Source organism: Protopterus annectens, chromosome 15.part0 (assembly GCF_019279795.1).
Source record: "Protopterus annectens isolate FY-2018-M chromosome 15.part0, PAN1.0, whole genome shotgun sequence".
Taxonomy (NCBI): Eukaryota; Metazoa; Chordata; order Ceratodontiformes; family Protopteridae; genus Protopterus; species Protopterus annectens.
In genome coordinates this window covers 653,252,324-653,275,525 of record NC_056749.1, presented here as the reverse complement: position 1 = coordinate 653,275,525, position 23,202 = coordinate 653,252,324, and the positions used below count along the sequence as shown (strand labels likewise).

General features: G+C 41.6%; 1 protein-coding gene across 2 annotated transcripts in view; it reads left to right on the top strand.

The window, feature by feature from the left end:
- Nucleotides 1–23,202, top strand: part of LOC122789986 (serine/threonine-protein kinase 26-like) — an 809,573-nt gene that overhangs the window by 582,439 nt on the left and 203,932 nt on the right. For both annotated transcript variants that reach the window (XM_044057496.1, XM_044057497.1), the window contains one exon: nt 13,589–13,673. In XM_044057496.1, coding sequence (XP_043913431.1) covers nt 13,589–13,673 — 85 coding nt within the window. The remainder of the gene's footprint in view (nt 1–13,588; nt 13,674–23,202) is intronic.

Here is a 23,202-nt window from a genome sequence, read left to right as displayed (position 1 = left end):
AGTGCCGGTCGGCAACTCCTGAAATTTTTGAATTCGAGTTTCAGAACAGAAGTCTTCACTAAAGCTAAGTACCCCATTGGGGAAACTTTTTCTTGCTCCATACCGATGTCCGTAAAAGTTGATCATTGCATTACTTGTGGGAAGCAAATACCTCATAAGGATTTCCATTTGTACTGTATTCCTTGCCTAGGCCCTGATCATAACATGCCTAGCTGTCAGTTTTGTGCTAAATTTAACCAACGCACTATTAAGCGTCATTGTATCTTTGCCTCAAAATATTTTGGAAACAGATTGAACTATCCTGAAATGTCATCGGATAGCAATCCGACTACCGGAATTCACAAAAAAATGCAAAGAAAAGGACAGAGACAGACCGTCGAGGTCCAAAACCGACGACAAAGCTTCTAAGCCAGTCGCTGGTTCGCCGGTACTCAGTGAGGCACCTTCACAGCCCCCGATACCCGCTACTTTCGAGTCGCAGGCCTCTACCGAGACCCATGTGGAGTCCGGCACACCGCGAGATTCTCAAAGTATTGTACCCGCGGATGTCTCTCCCACGGATGGGTCCAGAGCCGCTGAGCAGCCACCAGCTTCTGAGGGTGTCTTCAGGCCTCAACATTTCTATATAAAACCGACGCCAGCTTCAAAATCAAAGACAAAGGCATCTTTTAAAGCTAAAAAACTGATGCATGAGCCATGTGCTCATGCCTCTATGCCCAAAAAGCAGATGATCAAAATGGCTGAAGACCTAATTACCTTGATCAGGGGTTCCCAACCCCCTCTTGATAAAAGACCTAGGCAAGACACTGATTATGAATCTTCAGATCAGGTTTCTGTTTCTTCTGATTCCTCTTCTGATCAGGATTTTTCTATACCACCCTATGAGGATTCTGATGCAGAGGAATCTATCCCATCTGCATCTCCTCCTGAAGATTATTCCTTTGGTGAAACCTTGCATACGTTGAGGGAGCACTTTCACTGGGAGAGTCAAGATTTCTCAGAATCAAAAAAGAGGCTTAGGGATTTCCTTCTTCCCCCTCAGCATAGGCCTTTAGCTATACCTCCTGTTTTAGACATTGTGGATGGTGTTTGCGGAGTCGAGCTTGACTCCAGACTCCTTACCTCCGTCTCCTAGCAAGCCAGACAGATATTACAGGGTTCCTGACTCGCACAAATTTTTATTTAAAAACCCTGCTGCTGACCCTGAAACTATTTCACAGGGTCCAAAAGGTGTAAAGGCCTCAACAGCAAAAAAATCCTACCCCCTCTGATAGAGACTCCAGGGCACTGGATAGATGGGGAAAGAAGGTTTATGCATCTGCGACCTTGGCAGTTAGGGCCTTAAACTGCCAGTTTCATATGCTCAAGTATCAACAGTATGTTATGGGATTACTGAAACAGAAAATGATGATTTCTGAATGTGCAGAAAATAATGAATTGCAGGAATTATTGCATGCTGCAGAACAAATTGGAAAGCATACTTTGCAATGTGGTTTTGATTCTTTAGAGGCCTCCTGCAAGGCCGCAGTTACTGGATCTGTGATTAAAAGGCATGCCTGGCTAAAAGAGCAAAATTTGCCTGATCATGTTAAAGCTAAATTGCTGGATGCACCTTTACAGCATGACATTGTGTTTGGTATTAAGGCAGAAGAGGTTTTAAAGAAAATGGAAGATAAAGCTAAGTTTATGCAAACTGTAAAAGACTTCTTACAAGTGCAGCCATCAAAATTCAGTAGACACTGGCCTACAAAAAATTGGTCCTTTCCTGTGTCTGACAGAGCTCTGCGGGGCAAATCCAGTCGCCCTAAAGGTTCTAGATATTAGTCACAGTATTCTTACAGGTCACAGCGATGGGGCGCCTCTACCTCCAAATCTGGAGGAAATAAAGCGCAACCCTACAGTAAACAGTCTCAATGACTTCCCTCTGTCATCACCAAGCACTTATCTTTTGGCAGCTCCCTTAGGGGGGGAAGTTAGCACTTTATGCACAAAATTGGCAGTTAAGAACCGAGGACAAATGGGTATTAAACATAGTATCCCAGGGATACAGATTCCACTTCCACATTCTGCTAATTCCAGACAGTTGGCCAGATCTGCCAAAAAAGCAGTAGGCAGAGGCACAGAAACAAGTTGCGCCCTCATGGATCTGGGGGCTATTCAGCCAGAACAGGAAAAAGGACAAGGATTTTACTCGAGACTGTTCTTGCTTCCCAGAAAAGACAAGGCCTGGCACCCAATGCTGGATTTATCAATTTTGAACACATTCCTGGACATTCCAAAATTAAAAATGCTAACTTTGCAGCAGCTTCTGCCCATGCTGGACAAGAATGCTTGGCTAGTGACTTTAGACTTAAAAGAGGCATACCTGCATATCCCAATAAGGGAATCATGCAGAAGATACCTCCGTTTCAAGGCTGGCTTTATGCATTACCAATTCTCTGCACTGCCCTTTGGCTTATCTACTGCGCCCAGGATCTTTACTAAGTGCCTGGCACCAGTAATTGCATTTTGCAGACAAAGAGGTATACAAATCTATCCTTACTTGGGCGACTGTCTCATTCAAGCAGACAGCAAGGACATTCTTCATGAGCATCTGGCATTTGTGAAAAGGCTTTTAACATGCCTAGGGTACACAATAAACGAAAAGAAATCACAACTGGCACCCTCTCAAAAGATAACATTCCTGGGTGCAAGCTTGAATACAACTGCCCAGATGGCTTTCCTCATGCCAGACAAAGGCAACTGACTATTTACTTCAAACAGGTGGCAACAAAAACCCAGTTATCTGCAAGACAAATTCTGCAGGCTTTGGGGTTCATGACATCCTGTGTTCTACTGATTCCATATGCAAGACTGCATATGAGGAAGCTACAGTGGTACCTAAAAAGGTTGTGGAGTCAACATTGTCACAGTCTGGAAACAATGATTCCTCTCATTCCCTGCCTACAACAGGAGTTTCTTTGGTGGGCATTGGCATGTCACCAAAACAAGGGACAGTCCTTCACTCTACCCCCTGCCAGCCAAACCTTTACAGACTTATCAGACTATACATGGGGGGCCCACTTGGCGGGAAGATGCATTCAGGGCATATGGACCCCAAAACAAATGAGTCTGCATATCAATGAAAAAGAGATGTTAGCTGTTCAAAATGCCCTGACAGCCTTCAAGGGCTTACTTCATCCAGGACAACTACTGATAAAGATGGACAACACCATGGTTATGTGGTACATAAACAAGCAGGGGGGCACGCACTCAGACCCCCTTTGCAGACTAGCCATGGCATTATGGGACACAGCCTTGACCTACCAAGCACATCTTCAAGCTCAATTCCTGCCAGGAAAGCAAAATACTCTGGCAGACGTCTTAAGCAAAGACATTATGGACCCTCACGAGTGAAAACTGGATTCACATGTCTTCAGCATGATAACAAAGAAATGGGGGAGACCGGACATAGACCTATTTGCCTCTCCTCGGAATTATCAACTGGACAAATTCTGCACAAGAACTTATCACAGACAAGCATGGAAAGTGGATGCCCTATCCTTCAGTTGGAAAAACCTCTCAATTTATGCCTTTCTTCCTCTGCCTCTTCTTCCCAAGGTCCTACTAAAGGTTAGATGAGAAAAAACAAAAATGCTATTAATTGCCCTGGACTGGCCCCGCCAACACTGGTATCCAATCCTAAGGAATATGTCTCAGTTCCCACCTTGGTACATGCCTCAAATACCTCACTTACTGTCTCAGCAAACAATCAGATCCTGCACAATCCACTCCAAACACTGAACCTGGCAGCATGGCTGATCATGTAGTTATTCAAACACCTCTCAGTAAATCTGTGATGGATGTCATTTTGGAAGTCAGGAGGCCTAGTGCTAGAAAATCTTATGATGATAAATGGAAGAGATTCTGTGCTTGGAACCAGGCACAAGGAACTGACAGAGCCAAATATTCCTCAGATTTTACAATACTTGACTGAGATGCTTGACAAAGGCCTATCCTTTTCATCAATAAAAATCCATGCTTCTGCCATCTCAGCTCATTACAACACAGAGCCACCGATCTTTTCTTACCCTTTGCTAAAACCGTATCTTAGAGGGGCCAAAAATTTAAGGTCTCCCAGAAGATCACCAATTCCTGCATGGGACCTCAATTTTGTGTTGGAAAAGCTCACCCTGCTTCCATTTGAACCAGCTGCTACTGCAGATATAAAGTTTTTATCATGGAAAACAGCTTTGCTCCTGGCTATTACTTCAGCAAGAAGAGTCTCAGAGCTACAGGCACTCATGGCTTTGGAGTCTTTTATCATATTTTACCCAGACAGGGTGTCCCTCAGAACCAATCCTTCCTTTATGCCTAAGGTGGTTTCCAGTGTGGCTCTTAACCAAACTATTCATCTGCCAACTTTTTATCCACATCCGCAGAACAAGGGGAAGTGGATTCTGCATTCCTTGGATGTACACAGACAACTAAGATTCTACTTGAGCAGGACTAAAGCTCTAAGGAAATATGAGCAGCTGCAGGATCAGAGGGAAAGGCTATTTCAAAGCAGACTATTTCAAAGTGGATAAGCCACTGCATTAGTTTCTGATACTTACATCATGGTAAACCGCTGCCCAAGGGCATTAGGTCTCATTCCACCAGGGCTGCAGCTACATCAGCAGCTTTTCTCAGAGGGGTTCCAATCAAAGACATTCTAGAAGCTGCTACTTGGAGTTCTGTTCATACTGTTACAAAGCATTATCATTTGCCTCTCTTCTCTAAGTCCAGGGCAGGCTTTGCCACTGCAGTTCTGCAGGGCCTTGTAGCCACCCCTAATGCTGTTTAGCTCCAGCCTCCCATCCATAGCTTTGGGATTCTACCCAAATGTAATGACTGCAACAGTGAAACATGAAGAACATAGTACAGTTGTGTACACTTACCATAAATGTAGATGTTCGAGTGTATTCACTGTTGCAGTCCAGGTTACCCACCCGCCATCCCCCCTTTTATTCTGGGGTTTGCACTTTCCTTCACTATATTCTGCAACCTTTGGTGTATTTGCTTTTAGATGAAGATAAAGTTTATGTTGTTGCATGTATATACAGTTTATATATTTTTTTGCTCCCCATTTGGGGGGCACCTGACATCTGGGGCAAGAAAAACTAAAGAAAATGGCATTGGCTGCCTGTTTTATACCCCTGACGACCTGACGTCATGGAAAAAGAGACCGCAATCGATGCAGGACCCAAGACTTTGGAATTCAGGCTGACTGAGGGCAACCTGCCAGCAGATTACCCAAATGTAATGACTGCAACCGTGAATACACTCGAACATCTACATTTATGGTAAGTGTACACAACTGTACTTTCTGCATATTATCCGAGAGGCCAGATGCCCTAGCACCAGAATGTCTTATGCAGATAAATGGTAAAGGTTCTGCACCTGGATCCAGGCTAAGGGGGCCAATACGGCACAGCTCTTCATCCCTCTCATCCTGGATTACTTAGCTGACCTATTACACAGTGGTCTCTTTCTCCTCTATAAAAATTCATGCCTCTGCTATTTCTGCTCATTTTCCCACTGAGCAGCCTCTTTTTTCACACCCTCTGATTAATCAGTTCCTCAGAGGGGCTAGCAAATTGAGGCCTCCCAGAATGGCGCCAACACCAGCTTGGGTCCTTAACTTTGTCTTGGAAAAGCTCACCCTGCCTTCTTTCGAACCAGCTTCTTCTGCAGAGCTAAAATTTCTCTCCTGGAAGACAGCCATCCTCCTGGCCATCACTTCAGCCAGAAGAGTCTCTGAGCTGCAAGCAGTCATGGCAGTGGAACCCTTCATCATCTTTCATGCAGACAAGGGCATCCCTCAGTACTAATCCATCCTTCATGGCCAAGGTGCTGTCCAGTGTGGCTCTCAACCAATTCATCCATTTATCCACCTTCTATCCTAAACCTCAAAACATGGGGGAAAATGATTCTGAACTCTATATGTGCACAGACAGCTCTGATACTATCTGGACAGGACTAAACCCTTCAGAAAGTCTGATCAACTGCTGGTTAGCTTTGCTTCAGGGACAGAGGGCCAAGCCATCTCCAAGTAAAGCATTTCCAAATGGATAGCACACTCCATCCATATCTGCTACAAACGGCATGCCAAGCATCCCCCCAAGGAGGTCAGGACACACTCCACCAGAGCAGCCTCTACCTCTGCAGCTTTCCTCAGAGGAGTCCCCACCAGGGACATCCTGGAGGCTGGCACCTGGACATCCTTTACCAAGCATTACCACCTGCCTCTCTTTTCCGAATCCAGGACAGCGTTTGCCTCTGCAGTCTTGCAGCGCATGCTAGCCAGCCCCAAGCTTTCTTGCCTGCCTCCACCCATTTCATCAGCTTTGAGAATCTACCCAAATGTATTGACTGCAACAGTGAAACACAAAGAACATAGTACAGTTGTGTACACTTACCATTAATGTAGATGTTCGAGTCTCTTCACTGTTGCAGTCCTGGTTTCCCTCCCTCCATCCCCCTTTTTTGTTTTGTTGTTCTCCTTTCCTTACAAGGGACATATTGGTATTTATTTTCCACTGGTGGGGTTCTGCCACCAGAGCCTGGCCTCCTACCTTGGGAGCTCCTGACAGGTTACGGCAAGAAAAACTGATGTAATGGCGTTGGCTGCCTTCCTTTATACCTCTGACGACCTGACGTCAGTCCTCAAGCAACAGCAACCAACACAGAAATACTAAGTCTCTGGTATTCAGGCCAGCCGAGGGCTACCCTGGCAGGGATAACCCAAATGTGATGACTGCAACAGTGAAGACACTCTAACATCTACATTTATGATGTGTACGCAACTGTACTTTTTGTGTAGAGATAATTTAAGCTCTAGAGTACATTGCATGTATATAGAGATACTGTCCAAGCCACTCCAATAAGCCTTGCTGTTCGTCATACTTACTAATTGGATGATAATAATAATAATATTGCACAGTAAAAGTGGACACCCTTTGGTAAGGGACTTAGTACCTTATAGTAGTTGGTGTCAGTGATTTCTACCTTATAGCCTGGGCAGTGAAGGGGGCATAGCTGGAGAACCTGTGCCAGCCTTCCCCAGGAGTGTCTGTGTGTTTGTATATAATTCATGTCTTGTGTGTGTTAGCTACTTGGGCAGGGACATGAAGCACTGGTTGGACAGAGTGTGCTTGAGGTTTTAGCTTGGCCACCAGGCTGAGACCTGCACCCTACAGCTGTGCCAGTGGGGAGTCTTATTGGGGATCTAGAGAGAAAGGGAGAAACCAGCCCCAGACTGACTGTGATGTCTGTGTGCTCTTAAGGGAAATTGTACCTTACTATGTGTGTACTTGTTATCCTTCCCAATGTGCATGTCCCTCACTGGTGCTAGTGGTGAGGATTGAGGCTCCTTGATTACTGGGCCAGTACATGGGCGTCACACATCCGTTCCAGATTGTCATCTAAAGAATCCACAACAAATTATGTTTCTTAAGGAAATGAGTGGTACAACTGTGTATCATCAACATAGCAGTGATACTGATGACTTCTTTCTAATAAGCTCATCCATTTGGTACAGTGTACAAAAAGAGAAATAATAGACCCAGTAGGGAGCCCTGCACATCTCCAAATGTAATGGGATAAAGAGATGATTAACAATGCATTGACTGTGTCCCGTAAACTAGGAAGCAAAGCATTTGAGGACAGTACTCTCACTCAGCTCCATATTAGGTTCACAACTGATAGAGAAGAAGACTGAGATCTGCAATGTGAAATGCAGGAGAGCAACCAAGGAAGGTCAGACCAGAATACTGTTAATCCATTACTACTAGAAGGTAATTCAGGACCCATAGAAAGACCATCTCAGTACTTGCACAATGAAGAAACCAGACTGGAATGGATCATGATCCCATTTTCCTGAAGTAGTCTATCTTCTTAGTAACCTTATCAATAAAATGGAAGGTTAAAGATGGTGGTCGTAATTATCCATATGATCAAGAATCAAGTTATACTTTTTCAGAACCAGGATAATTGAAGTGCCCTGCAAATTAGTTGAGAAAACACCTTCATGTAAATAAACAGTGACAGTTTGGTAAGTAAGTGTTGAATCACATCAAGACTAGCAAAAAAGACTTTTGGTAAGGGCTCAGGTGGCAAGTAACACCCCACAGGCCTGATATCACATAAGCCAGTTCCAGATAGTTAATTGCTTGATTTTGCATGCAGTCCATGCTGAAGATCTCAGTCATGTCCAGCCCATTAGAGTTAGTAATTGTAGATGATATGGTGTTCAGCCAGGCTTGTGTAGCTGTGTAGAATTGAGCTCGACTGTTCACTCTCTTCAGAATGAATTCTGTACTGTTTTAATACAAACTGTTTTTTTTCTGGGAAGATATGTAAATTTACCCTAAATGTTTAAGCTCACTTACTGAACAATGGAGTAACCCATTGGTCTTTACTATTGTACTCTGTAGCCACCATGCCATACTGCATTAGATGTTAGTACAAAAAGATAAAGAATATAGTTCTGTCCTCTCATCCAGGTAGTGTTCAGTTTGTGCGTTTGTTTTTCTGACTTTTGTGGTAGATTTTCCACAAATCAAACTATATAAAATAACCTCTGTTAAAATGTGCATATTTATCAGAACTAGGTAGTGGACTGAAAGTTGGTCTGCAAAGCAGAGTTGTGCATTAGTAATCAAATTATCATTGCTAGTAAATGGCACTAATTAATTAGTTCCAGAAAATTAGTCTGTGTTATACATAACATTTTTCTAGCAAGTATACCTCTCAACCTCTTAATGCAAAAAATCTGGACAAAGCTTAACAAAATGGGGTTAGAAAAGCCCATAAAATGGGAACAGATTTTTAATATTGCTCTTATGAACTTGGAAAGTTGCTAGAGTAACAGGGTTTGTGTTAACTTGCATTTTCTGAAGGATTTGAAGTCTGAAGCTCAAATGTATGCCATTATTTAGTAATTTCAATCCTCAGATCAACCCAGTGATTTGTTGGAAAACCACAAATGTTATGAGGAACAGACCAAAAATATTAGGCAGAAATTGGGACATTTTGCAAAAATCTGAACAGTTGAGAAGTATGCTAACAAGGAATGTTACTTATAATAGAATAATTACTTTAATGGTTTATCCCACCATGACCCTTTCTTCAGTTCACTGACTGTCAAAACATGTTAATTATATAATGACCCCCCCCCCCCATTAATATTCCAAAATGTGCACACTGATTGGCCAGCGTGCCCTTTGTAAATCCCACAATATGCCAACGGAGAAAGGTCTGGTCGCCCGGACTTTTTTTCGTTGGTATAAAGTGCTAAAAACATTTTTTTTTTAAACAAGTAAAAAAGAAAAAAAATGGAGACTTTCTTTTCTCCATTGCTTCATCAAAGCATTGATGTACTGGGTATGCGTGGGATGCAAGTCCCATACGCATGCTCAGTACATCATAACAAAGAAGCAGTGTACCACAACCAGCGGAAGAACAGTAATGCGCCGTAATACAAAGGCATTATTTAAGAAAAGTAAGTATTTTTTCTTAAATAATGTCATTATATAATAGCAATAACCAACTGTGGTTGTGGTATATTGAAATTTACCCACGGTTGGTTTTATTTAATCACTCTGGCTTGGCCCTCGTGATTAAACCTCACCAACCGTGGGTAAATCTTCAATATACCACACCATGTCGTCGGTTATTGCTTAATTATCTGTAGCCATCATCTTTGTTGTTAGGGTTAGTAATTTCTTCACTTGCGACTAGGATGCGAGACCTTTTCAACATTTTGGGGAGAAAAAGAAATCATGGTGCTGTTCTCTTACTGCTTGCAAAAATTTTCACAAAGTGGTATGCTGACTTTTTGCTTAAGATGTTTCTTTTTTTGTCAGATGTTGAGAAACAGCAGATGATTTACAAAAGTGAAGGTGTTTTGACTTGCCACATTATACATTGTTGTCTTTAATCTGGAAGAGAAAGCACCAATAGATGACTTGTGCTATGATACCTGGTTTAAGTACCCAGTCTTGTGTCTGCATTAATTTGTTTTTACTTTGTATTTGTATTACCACTTACCATTTTGATTGTGTCATCAACTTAGCTTTCCCGTCTTTCTGCTGAATTTACTTAGTTTCTGAGGCATTCACAAGGATAACGGACTGTGTCAAAATCCCCTGGTTGTGCTTATAGTAGCAGGCTCCAAAATATCTTTGTTGGCTTATTCAGTAGTAAACAACTTTCTTCTGTTGACTGAGGTGAGAATTCTGTTTCTTTAGAAGTTCATGATGAAGCTGTGTACCCCAGTATCTTTGAGTCCAACAACCCCTTTTTTACCCCCTGACTTCATTTATATCGACATCACTAACATTTATGAAGTAAAATGATGGGTGTAAGTAGAGGTTAGTCTTAATCGCATGGTGATTGCACTATGATTGCATGTTCTTCCTAGGCAAGTCAAGTCTGAGATTACTGAAAGTATTAGTGCAAACTTGCTAGTTTACTGCTCAAGATTTATTTTTTTTTACATCAGATGTTTAGCTGAATAATAAAACTTTCTGATATAGATGTGACAGACTTAGTGTTATGCTAGTGGTAGAATATTTTTTCACTTTTTGGGGTGTTTTGTAAACATTTCAACATTTGTCCTAGAACATTTGCTTACACTGCATGTATGTACACAATGAATTCTTCTAGAATCCATTTGAATGTGTATACCCTAGCAAACTTGAGGTTATGAAGGCCAGTGCAGCTTGCATTTGCTAATTTCATTCAGTTCTTTCATTCATTTTCATATTACCAGCTTTATCCATTAAATGGATGCAGTGGAGATAGTGTATCCTGGCATTCACTGAGTGCAAGTAAGAAACTAATTCTGGATGGGATGACGGTCCATTGCAAGATGCATGCACACACACACACACACACACACACACACACACTTGAACATTCACAAACAGCAGGCACACCTACACCTATGGACAGTTGTGGAGTTTACTGGTTACCTTTACTATGTGTTTGGGATGTCAGAAGAAATGGAAGTCCCCAGAAAACAATGAGCACAGGGAATATGTGCAAAGTCCACACAGAAAGCACCCTGAGAACCATACTCATGGATATGTTTATTCAGTGCAGTATTTTCAACCAAAAATCCTACACATATGTGATCTGGCCCATTGAAGCATATTTAGCCATGATCTGAGCTGTAAATACAACATATGGCTAAACAGTGATAGTGAAAACAAGCAAAATTAGTTTATAGAACATTTGTTTACCGGAATTATCCATTTGTGCATAAGTTGCCCCTTTTCAGCGGAGGTCCAGGGAAAAAAGGTTCAAGTATAATACATGTACAAGAAATTCAAAAAGCAGATAAAAATTGCAGTTAACGTGCAACTTAACATAATGAATCCCAGTAGGTCCCATATTACAACATAAACAAAGTTTTACAAAAGTATATATAAAACATTTTTGTGGGTCTTAAATAAAATTCAGTACTTGAGTACAACAGTGGTTCAAAAAAAAAGAAAGTGGGGAAAAAAGAAAAGGGAAATCTAAAAAATGAGGTTTAAGGAAAAAGTGTTTAAATTAGCATATTGGTGGAAGTCATATTTACACAAGTGTGCAGACAGAGTAAAGTAAAACGACAAGTTTGAGTGGCAACATCAGGGAAATAACTAAAGGTTACCTGCACAGGAAGCAGATGCATCATGCAATGAACGTGGTAGAAATTGAAATAGATGGTTAGTAGAACAGCGAGGTGAGAGGAAGGTTGAGTAAGATGGAGAAATATTGTCACATTTGTGCTGGATAACTGGAGATACAGAAAGGGTGTGATGTGAACGGTGAGGAAAGAAAACAGGAGAGAAAAGTCAAGGTAGTGAGCCAGTAAATACTGAAGGAAAATAGTGTGGTATAGGAAAAGTGAGGAATGCGGGGAGAAGAGTAGGAAGTGTTAAGGAAAGTTTAGAGGAAAGTAAGTGCTTTAGGGTCAAAGAATGAAACAGATGTAACATTCTGTTGGATATCTTAAATTGTATCTTAATCAAGTTGTCAGACTCTTTGATAAACAGGCATTCAGTTCCATTACAGTGTAGTTTAGTAGTAAGTACATTAAAATAATTCATTAACTTAGCGGTGATGTGGAAAAACAGGCTTCAAATTTCTGTAGGCTTTTCATTTTGCATGGTATTGTAATGTTTGAGATGAGCACTCCAAATGCCATTTAATGATTTGAATATTCTCTGTTTAGATATACCACTGTGTAACCTGACACCGGAAAGATTTCTAGTGTATCACTGCATAAGAATGTTAAAATCAAGAACACTGAAATTCGGAACCTTTGTATTACTGATTTTTTACAAATAGGCTCTTAATAAACTGTCAATTTAAATTCTAGCAGTAGGTTTGGTGATCATCTTTGCTTCAGAAAATGATTGTTTTCAAAAGGAGTATAATAGTGTTAAGATAATGTGGATTAGTTGCATGTTACTTTTTAAAGTAATGTATAACTGATTACATTCTTCTAAGTCAGAGAAGACCTGCACTACAGTTAAAACAATGTTCTGTTCTGTTCAAGAGCACTGTCTCAGGCAGTTTAGTTGCATTAGAACTATGTTTATCACTGGTTTGCATTCCTGTTCCCTTTTATGGATTTTTGTAAAAGTTAAAGTATCAGAAGCTTAATTGTTTATACATACGTAGTAAGTATATAGTATCCACATATGTGTGTGCGCAGGAATTCTTGATAAGCTGGAGGGCCTTTACGCAGATCAGAACACACACACTCTGGGATGTCTTTTTATAGAGGTGTGAGGTTGTATTACATGTGAACCTTGCTTTACTTGTTCATTACTTATTGCTTGCATGACTGATGAACTTCTGATAATGTGTATGTTATAAGGTTCATAATAGCCTATCCTCTGCAATATCCATAACTTGGATTGTGAGCTCCACTTGGTAGACAATTTAAATATTTTTAGCTGATCTATACATATAATTGTTTTATAGCTTTTATTTTAATATTTTAAAGAAATGTGTTTTTTTATTGTCTAATACTTAAATCATGACTTAAATGTGCTCCTGGACTAGCTGGTTTGCTTGTTGAACAAACGGACAAAAGCTGCGTTTCACCAAAAAAACGTCTTTCGGCTTTTCCTGATTAGGGGTCGTCGCAGTGGATCATCGGTCCACAGATTGATTGGCAGTGGTGTTTCTATGATGTCGAGTTGCCAGACCAGGGCCCAGTCTTCACAGAAGACACAGACACACACACCAGCATGTCTTTAAAACTCACTCAACTGCAGGGAGGACATGCAGACTCCACACAGAAGGTGCTCTAGCCGAGAATCAAACCAGAGAATGTCTTGCTGTGAAGCGACAATGCTAACCGCTGCACCACCGCAACAAAGCTGCATTTGACCACATCTCCTTTAATTTTAAAGGTTATTTTGCTTCTGTCTTGTAAGTAAGCAACTGTTTGTAAGAGGTCAGAACATACCAGGAGAAGAAATGATTCTGTGTAAGGGAACTGATGATGAGTATAATTTTTTTTTTGTAAGCTGACTATAAACTGTTGCTTTGTTATTATTTTTAGGGAGTCCACTAATAAACAAGAAACTGTAAGGGGAACAGTTTGGGACTTGGATGGACCAGACTCTCTAAGTATACCCAATGGAGTGGTATGTTAAAACATATTTGCATTATTCTTGAACATTTTGATGCTTGTGTATATCTTATAACTAAGTGAGAAAGTTTACACTTTAAATGCAAGCTAATGTTCTGAAACTGTTATTGTTTTTTTAGTACAGCCATTCATAGTATTTCTGTGATCTGACTTCAGAGGCCTGTTGCAGTGGTAACTGTTGAGGGGTCCTGTTCTGATAATTCTAGTTGAACACAACTCATGTTTTCATTCCAAGTGTGGGGAGCAGAACTGCGTATGTATATTATATCAAACCTCAAGTCTGTGGTGTGCATGAAATATGTCTTGCTGCTAATGTAAATATAAAGAAATTCTCACATTCACTGTATAAACTGCCTTTTAAGTCTTCGTGGGATCATCAGAGCAGTAGCCATGACTCATGCCATCACTGCCTTTATTGCTTTGCAGACGAGCAAAGGATTGCCTCAGGTGCCAGCACTTTAGGCTTTTAAGGATTCTACTCCCCTCGAGTCTGAAAATTGTGCAAAACATACTGGCAATGGTTAAGAAGAGTTCTGCAGGTACTCTGGCCCTTTGGAGCTGTTTGTCATCACAGTGCTAGTCATGACATTAGACATGAGCACACTGGTATCTGCTGGGACGTGTCTTTGTGTGTACACTTACAGAACATGGGCTGTTGTGAATTGCAAGAGTTGTGTGTATACTTACAGAACATGGGCTGTTGTGAGTTGCAAGAGTTGGTTACCATCACATACTCTTCCCTGACATCAGTGCCCTGTTCACAGATACTTGTCACGTACCTCTTGCCTGCTTATTTACTCTGCATACTTAGAGAGCCCAGCCCACCATCCATTCAGGTAAGAATGGGAGATGACTACCTCTTCCTCACTTTCTCTGGAAAGCTGACTGTGAGGATATAGAGTTATTTACCTTTGAAATAGACAAGAAAAGTAAGACATTCCTTCCTCTTTAAAATTCTTTATGACCTGTCCTTGAGGGAATACTCAGGTTGGGGTTAGTATAATAGTTAAGTGGTTTGCATCGTAAACACAAAGTACAAAGTTTGATTCTCACCTCTGAAAGGTAAACTGGTTAGGTGTAAAATGACTCACAAGGGTAGATAGCCTAATACCATGCACCTAAGATCACAAAATCAGCCATGAACTGGCATGCATCTTCTGTGCCCCCCCCCCCCCAAAAAAAAAAAAACACAGCCATTGTTTTGAGGTCAGAAGGATGAAAAACCTCATCACCCCCCTCTTCATCCTGGAACAACCCAGATTTAGCTGTGTGCGTGCTCAAGAAAGCAGATAATGGCTACATGTTCATGATGGAGTAGAATGGCATCCATGCGCAGCACTGAAGACAGACTGCTTCTGGATCTGTCAAGTTCATTAGAATGCTCAGTCCACCATATCTTTACATCTTACTGCCTCATAAGGAATGTCAGGCTTTGGACAGTAGTGCACTAACTTGAGATGCTGAGATTCATGTCTTTTACCTGCTCATATTCCCATCCGTTGTAGTTTACCGGGATATTGAAAAGTTGGAAAATTCTAATGCATCTGGGATCAAGAAATCTCTGGAAAAGTCTTACCTTGGCCTTTACCATGACTTTTCGTGTGTCACACTGTAAGGTTGACTGTACTGATGCTGTTGCTAAGACAGCATACTCTGTTATGTGCCTTCCAAGCTAATGTGGCGTAGGCTTTTTACCTTTAAGGATGACATCAGACAGACTGTCCTATACACCCATTTCTAAGTTAGTGATGTCCTTCTGTTTGTATGTTGCAGTATTCATAACATGAGGGAGTCTGCTTGCAGGCTGCCCTGAACGTCTGGCCAGTATACAAAAGTCTAAAGCTACTGTTAGGTACATGTGATGTTGCATATAAGATCCCATCCAACATCAGTCATAAAGTGACGTCTGGTATATAGTAGACATAGGCAAGTATCATCTTTTAGAAGTTTTCTGCTGCCAGTCTGAATGTCTTCTCCAGTCGTTTGCCCTTCAATGAAGTTGTGGATTCCAACTCAGATATGTCCCCCTTTGGGGACTTTTCTTAAGTTTTTAGCGCTACTGTTTGATGAGGTTGCATTTCATCTAGGAAGGGTATGTATCAGTATGGAAGGCAAATTCTGCATAAGGATACTCATGATCTGTGCCTTTTCTGCATAGGCTCTAAACATGACCATACCTCTTGTGCTGTTTGGAAGGCCTTATAGGTTCATAGGTAGGTACTATGCTATTGGCCCTAGGGCCTACATAAGCCTAGCCAAATGGTACCCTGGCTTTTGCCACCCAAGAAAATTATTTTCGTGTGCCCCTGTCAAGCAGAGCCACAGAAGTGATCCCTGGGGTGAATTTCCTATCTCCCATCTTCCCCAAGACCCTGCATAGTCGGCTCACTTCTCAGAATCTGTACCTAGAGAACCATCACCATAAGCATTTAGCTCATGATGCTATGGAAACTGCATCGGGTCCTTCAGGGGAGCCTATTCTTAAGAAGGCCAAGAAATCTAGGCTTAAGGTTTTTGCTGTGCCTCCAATTCCAGACCTATCTACCAAGGCTGATGTTGGCCCGGAGACCTGTTCGGAGGTAGCTGGTGATTCTTCTGTGGGTACCACTATGGAGGCCACAATGGATCCTGCTAGCACATCCTCAGGGGATATGCAGACATCTGCTTTGGATGTAGAGGGGAACCCAGGCTCTGTCTCTGAAGGCCCTCGAGGCATTACTGAAATCCTGGTTCATGAGGAGGTCCTGAGCAACATAATAAAGTGCAGGGCGATGCTGGGTCTTTCTTCCTTCCACTACATGGAGGCTCCACTTAAGAAGAAACAGAAAACTAAGCATTCATCTTCTTCCCCTCAGGAACAACCCACTGATTGGCAAGCCTTTTTACAAGTACTGTTTAACCCCCTGTGGATTGCCTAAGGGCCATGAAAGTGTTTCTCTTCCTTCTCCTTCCCTTTCTCGAGTTTCTCCTCAAAAAAGGATCAGAATTGAGGATTCCTCTGATGATGATGATTCTTCTGGAGATAGGTCTGTGGCATATTCTGCCCAGGTGTCTTCTCCACTGGGATATGCTTCCCCAGAGGAGGAATCGGATGGGACTGTGATTCCCCAGGGGAAGATATTACCTTTGGAGAGACTATAATGAAGGTGAGAGAATATTTCCAGTGGGACTGCTCTCAGGTTTCAGACATTCAAAAAAGATATGATCTTTTACAGATGGATTCCCCTGCACCATCTGCAGTGCTTCACTGTACTTCCAGATTTCTTGGATGCTTTTTCTTAGTCTTCTGTGTGTCCAGATTCACAACATTCTGCACCTAAAAGGCCAGACAGATTCTACAAAGTGCCAAAGGATTGTAAGTTTTTTGTTTAAGTCCCCTTCTGCAGATCCAGCTACAGTCTCAGGGGCTGCAGATAACCCCTCTAAACTTTTGCCCGCTACCTCCCTTCTCCCCTCAGACAAGGAAAGCAAAGTCCTGGAAAGGTTGCGGAAAAAAGTATATTCTTTGGCCACTCTGGCCTTTAGGGCTGTAAGCTACCAGATCCATATGGCTAAATATTCTTTATTCCTCCTTTCACAAGCCACAAGCTCATTTAAGAGCTTCCAGGCTCTAACACGAAGTCCCAAATTCCTTCCATTCTTGGTTTTCCTCTACCCAAGTGACATAGCACTCTAGTAAAAGCAGCTGTGGTGCAGTGGAAGCATCTGCCGGAGCAGCTGCATCTGGCTGTGTCCTTCGGAGGTACTCATGGCTGAGACTCCAGGCACTACCACATGATAGCAAAGCTAAAATTATAGATGCTCCACTAGAAGGCCTTGTTTGAGTCTGCTGCTGCACAACTTTTTAAGTCCCTGCAAGAAAAGGGCAGGGAACTCCATGATCTCAAACATATTTGTGTCTCACCACTTCCAAATTTTGAAGGAACTATCCATCTAAAACTCCTTTTGTAAGGAAGTTATCCAGACCTCCTTTCTCTAAGAGCAAAAAAGGTGCCAGAAAGTCATAGTCTGCAAAACCTTCTTCTACTCCTGCTGCTCAGAAACGGTCCTTTCTGATCAAGACAGGTAGTCTTTGACTACCAACTTATTTGCAGTCAGTCACCTCTTTCCTTGTGTCTTTCCCTGTCCCTTCCTGCTTTGAAACAGAAGACTCCTGGATCCTGTCCATTATCCACAGAGGATACTTCATGGTTTGGAAAACTCCGGCTACCTTCAGGGGTATTCCACAACCTCCATAAGATCAGTTGATTTTCTTCCTTCTGGTAATTTCCCTCTCCACAGTCTTCCTGCTAAGAGGATCTTACACACCTTGGATGTGCATAGGTAACTTAGGTTTTATTTGGATAAAACCAATTATTTTAGGAAATCTGGCCATCTCTGTTTCCTACCATCCCAGAGCTCAGCAGACCTGTTTCCAAGCAGACAGTCTCCTTCTATATTTCTAAAATCATTTTGTTTTATGTGACTCATGGAAAAACCCTTGCATCTCCAGTTAAGGCTCATTCCACTAGAGCTGTGTCCTCTTCATGTGTATTTTTTCAAGGGTCTAGATGCTTCTATCTTAGAAACAGCCACTTGGTCTTCCATCCATGCCTTCATAAAACACTAAAAGTTGGATGGTATATCTAGATCTACAGCTGGTTTTGCCAGGGCTATTCTTCAGTGGTTTGTATAGTGCTACATAGAATAGTTGTGTAAAATCTTACCATAACCATAGATGTCCTTCTCTTCTATATGTTGCGGTATTCTACCCCTCCCACCTTCCCCACTGATGTTTGCTTGATTCCTGGATGTGTGTTTCTCAGTCTACCTTGGGCTGGTGTTCTTCCTGGGGCATTCAGTTCTGACGATAGTATGTGCCAACGTCTGCTATATACCCAGCATCACTTTATGACCGACGTTGGACAGGATCCTATGTGCGATGTCACATGCACTTAACAGTAGCTTTAGACTTTTGTATACTGGCCAACATTCAGGGCAGCCCGTGGCATACTCCCTCATGTTATGAATACTGCAACATATAGAAGAGAAGGACATCTATGGTTATGGTAAGATTTTACACAACTATTCTTTCTCTTTGGTCAAGCCTCATTGGATGTAGTTGAGGACCTCCAAAAGAGGAAATGATGGTAATGGATTACTGTTGAGGAGCTCTGTGGGAAACTCCATAGCCTCTTTCTCTAGTTCATCTCAATGTCTATGCATACTCAGAGATGCAAGGGTACTTAAATGAATCTCTTTTCATGGGGAATGACCTAACAGCTCTTAAGTCATGGTCTTTTGTTACCATTTTGGAACTAACAGGTCCACATTGACTGGGTCCAACCTAGTACAAACCTAAGAAAACCAGCATCCCACTAGCAGCCTAAGTAGCATTTAGAAGTGGTACTGTAAAGCAGATTAAACCAACCTCCTTGGAGAGTGTCAGCAGCATTTCAAAAGTCAAAGCTGTCTGGCATTTTGGGGTGGGTCTCTTCCTCCTGTGGTGAGCCTCTTCCTTCATGGGGAGAAAGTACAGTTATGTTAATAAAATTATTGTAACAGTACATGTTCGATTAGATCACTGCTGCAGTAGCTTATGCTATATGAGATATCCTGCAAATGATTGGATAGACCAACCAGCCAGCCTGCCTCCAAAGATTTAGGACACCGCTCATGCACCCCAGTGACTGCCCTGCAAAAGAAAAGCAAGATAAACTCAGCTAAGGCACCAGAACTTCAGAATTTTCTTACAATGAAGAGTGAGCACCTCTGCAAGCTTTGACAGACTGTCACCTAGCACCTCTGCAAGGCTGGACAAGTAAGTTCCACATTGGGAATTACCTGCCACAAAAAAATATTTCCAAAGGAAATTGTTTATTTTTAGTGAAAAAGATATTTCTAGACTAGTATGGAGGTGTTTTAGTAGTTGTCACTAAATTTTTACCTCAGTATCTTACATGTTGACTTATGGTTCCCATAGGGAAATCCCTTGTAAATATTTGTATTTTGTGAGTAAAATTTCTTTTACCTCAATCATTTTTGTTCAAAGCTTGCTCATTTGGTTCATAGGGTTGTCATTCAGACTTTCTACCTCTACACTTCTTTTAAGAACAGTTTTCCAATTTGATTAAGCTCTGGTAGCCACTTCAGTCATCTTTTATTTTGTCTGGCAAGTCTGTCTTGAGTCAGTGTGGGGATTATTTTTGTGAGGAAAGTGTTCTGTTTGTGCATAACAGTGCTGTGAGGGGCTGTGTCTAGTGTGTTTGTTGCTTGTCACTCTTTAACAAGTAATTTTCAATTCAGAAGGTAAAACCAACTCTTCTAAACCCTGCTACCTGTTTTGCTCACACCATTTTCATGAAAGCTGACAGATTTTTTTTAGAGATCCAGCATGAATGATTCCCTTCTAAATGGGCATTTTTTAAGGAAAAGTGTTAGCTGCTGGGATTTATGTGTTCAGTGGTTTGTCACTAAGAATTTTTACTACTAAGTTAATTTTGCTGTCAGGGAGCCAAGACCGACAATGTCAAGCTCTAGCTATCTGCTCATCAGGCACTTTTTGAGGCTACCAGAGAGTCCTAGTCCTACTTCCCTTTCGGGATTCCCTTTGTAAATTATCACTTTTTTGTTAAAGTTTAATTTTTGTATTAAAACTGGTTACAAGCGTCTGGGGTCAAGTGTTTTTGGTGACTATCAATTTAAAAAAAATTCAAAGATAAACCTTTCTTTCAGTTATGAGGTAAGACACTACTACTTGCCAGATACCCGTTTTGGCTAGGACATGGACCATATGTTCCAGTAACGTGAATGTTCCTTCCCTGGGCAGCATATAAAAAAAATTGCTGGGAGGGCTTTGGTATTGATTCAGACTCCCCTTGCTTTAGCTATTGATGGGTTATTCCACTGAGGCCATCTCTTGTTCTTGACAATCCAAAATAAAAACAAAAATATACAAGCAGTGGAGCAACAATTAACAGCTTTCCCATAGCCTTCAACTGGAGAGTTAAGCCAAGTTGTAAAGATTTCATATATTTACATGTATGTAATATTTGCCCCAGTGGAAGACTTAGTTTTTTTTTTTAATTTTAGATTGTAATTTTGATGAATCTGACCAAGCATTGTATTTTTTGTGAAATCGCTGATGAAAATTAGTAGTATGGGAGATTTTAAATATTTTAATGTTTAACAGGATCCGCCACATAACACATGCACTCAGGTCACTCCACAATAAGTACAAATATGACACTGTCATTGTCCATGTTGGTGTGAATGACCTGAGAAGTACCTCCCTGGACTACATGAAAAGAGACATGGAGGAGTTCTCCGATCTTGTATCCCAGGCAGGTATGACCCTACTCTGGAATTATAGATAAGCTCACTAAACTAGGCATAAATCCCTATGTCACAAGATGGGTTGCCAACTGGCTCACGGACAGAACCCACACTGTGAAAGTAGCGGATTCCAAATTCGACATCAGACCAGTGACAAGTGGAGTACCACAGGGTTCAGTCCTGGATCCTCTCCTGTTTGGTATCTACTTCTCTGAAGTGCAGGCCAGCACAGAAGGCCTTTGGCTAACAAAGTTTGCAGATGACTGCAAACTAGGAGCCATAATCAAAACTCCCAACGATGTGGACAAACTACAAAAGGGCCTCACTGAGACAGATACCTGGTGTCAAAGCCATGGCCTGAAGCTCAATGCCAAAATGTGTGTTGTCATCCCCTTTGGTAAAAACTCTGTACCCATGAACTACCACATAGCTGGTGATCTACTTAATGCCGAAAATGTGATGAGACCTTGGGACACAGGTGGACAGTAGTCTTTCCTTTGATCACATCGCCACAGTGGTCAGGAAATCCTTCTTCGTGGCTCATCTCATCACAAAAGGATTCTCATCCAGAAAAAGAGGTCATTGGTCCCCTCTACTCATCACTCATTACACCCATTATAGAGTACAACCCCCCTTTTGGTATGTACCTCACAAGACATCAACAACTGGAAAGACCACAGAAATGCCTCACAAAGAGGATTACTGGCCTCAAACAGATGGCCTATGCAGACCGTCTCAAAAAACTACCGCTTTACTCCATCGCATATCACCTACTCAGGGGCGATCTCTGCCTAACATACAAAGCTATGTCAAACCCAGAGCTGTTGGACATGCTCCAGTTAAAGAAATCCCAATCCCTCCAAGTTACACGCTCTAGGGACCTAAACCTTGTCACCACAATAAACAGAACATGCTGGAGGGATAGATTCTTGTCCCAGAGACTTCCCATACTCTGAAACAGACTACCTTTCTATGTCAAACAGAGCTCCTCATTAGCACTCTTCAAGAAAAATCTTGATGATTGGATGGGAAATGGGAAATTCACCCCGGGGATCACTTCTGTGGCTTTGCTCGACAGGGGCACAGGAAAATAATTTTCTTGGGTGGCGAAAGCCAGGGTACATTTTTAAGCCTAGGCTTGTATGGGTCCTAGGGCCAATAGCCTAGTACCTACCTATGAACTATCTGTTCATCACAGGTTCCACTAAAGTGATCTTTTTTTAAGGACATGGGTTAATTACTGTAAATAGAATAATAATCTAAGAATGTAGAAATGTTTTTAGTGAATGTATAACCACTAGCTTCATAAGCTCCAAAAAGAGGCTGTTGTATTGATACCTGTATTAAACCATCAACCAGTACTGCCTTTTCCCTTAAAAGCTGCATAGCTTTTGGTCTGGTCTCAGGCCATCCACAGCTGTGTTGTCACTCAGCAACAACATTGATCTTGGAATGGGCATGGGCCTTATTATTTGAGCCATTTTTATTGACTTCAGCAGAGCCTTTGATCTTGATTACTCAGTTCTCCTAGACTATCTCACTGAAATCCATCTTCCTCTCCTGCTTTATGCTGATGACATGGTCCTGTTGTGCTTCATCAACTCTGTCTCATCTTGAACATGAGCAACAGGGTGATGTTTATGCCCTTTTTCAGTTGGTCATTTTTAAACATTTGCTGCTTAACTCCACTAAAACAAAAACAATGCTTTTTGACACTAGGCAAAAACTCACTTCTATATCCAGACCTCTGAAAATGTTTCATAATCTTAGTAACACTAGTGAAGATGTTACTTCATTCAAATACCTAGGGATTTGGTTAGACTCCATCCTAAATTTCCACCTTCAACTGGACTACACACACAAAAAAAGTCATCTTTCCCCTATCCTGGGTAATAGGATCCCCCTTTTCTATCCAAACCCTGTAGAAATGCTGTAAGTAAAGGCATCATACTAACTCTGTCAAATTGCTGCAGGCTCTAAAAGAAGCTCATCTAACATTCAGTCCATCTAAGATGCCATATGCAGATTGATCACTCTCTTCCCCCCCAAAAAATGACCACCAGTGCAAAACTATTGAAAAACCCAACTGGCTACCTGTGAAACAACATGCTGACTTTCTTACTTGTCTATTAACTATTTAAATGTATCAAGAATGAGACCTTCCCCCACTAGCCTCCAGACTATTCAGAGATGTACCAACATACAACCTT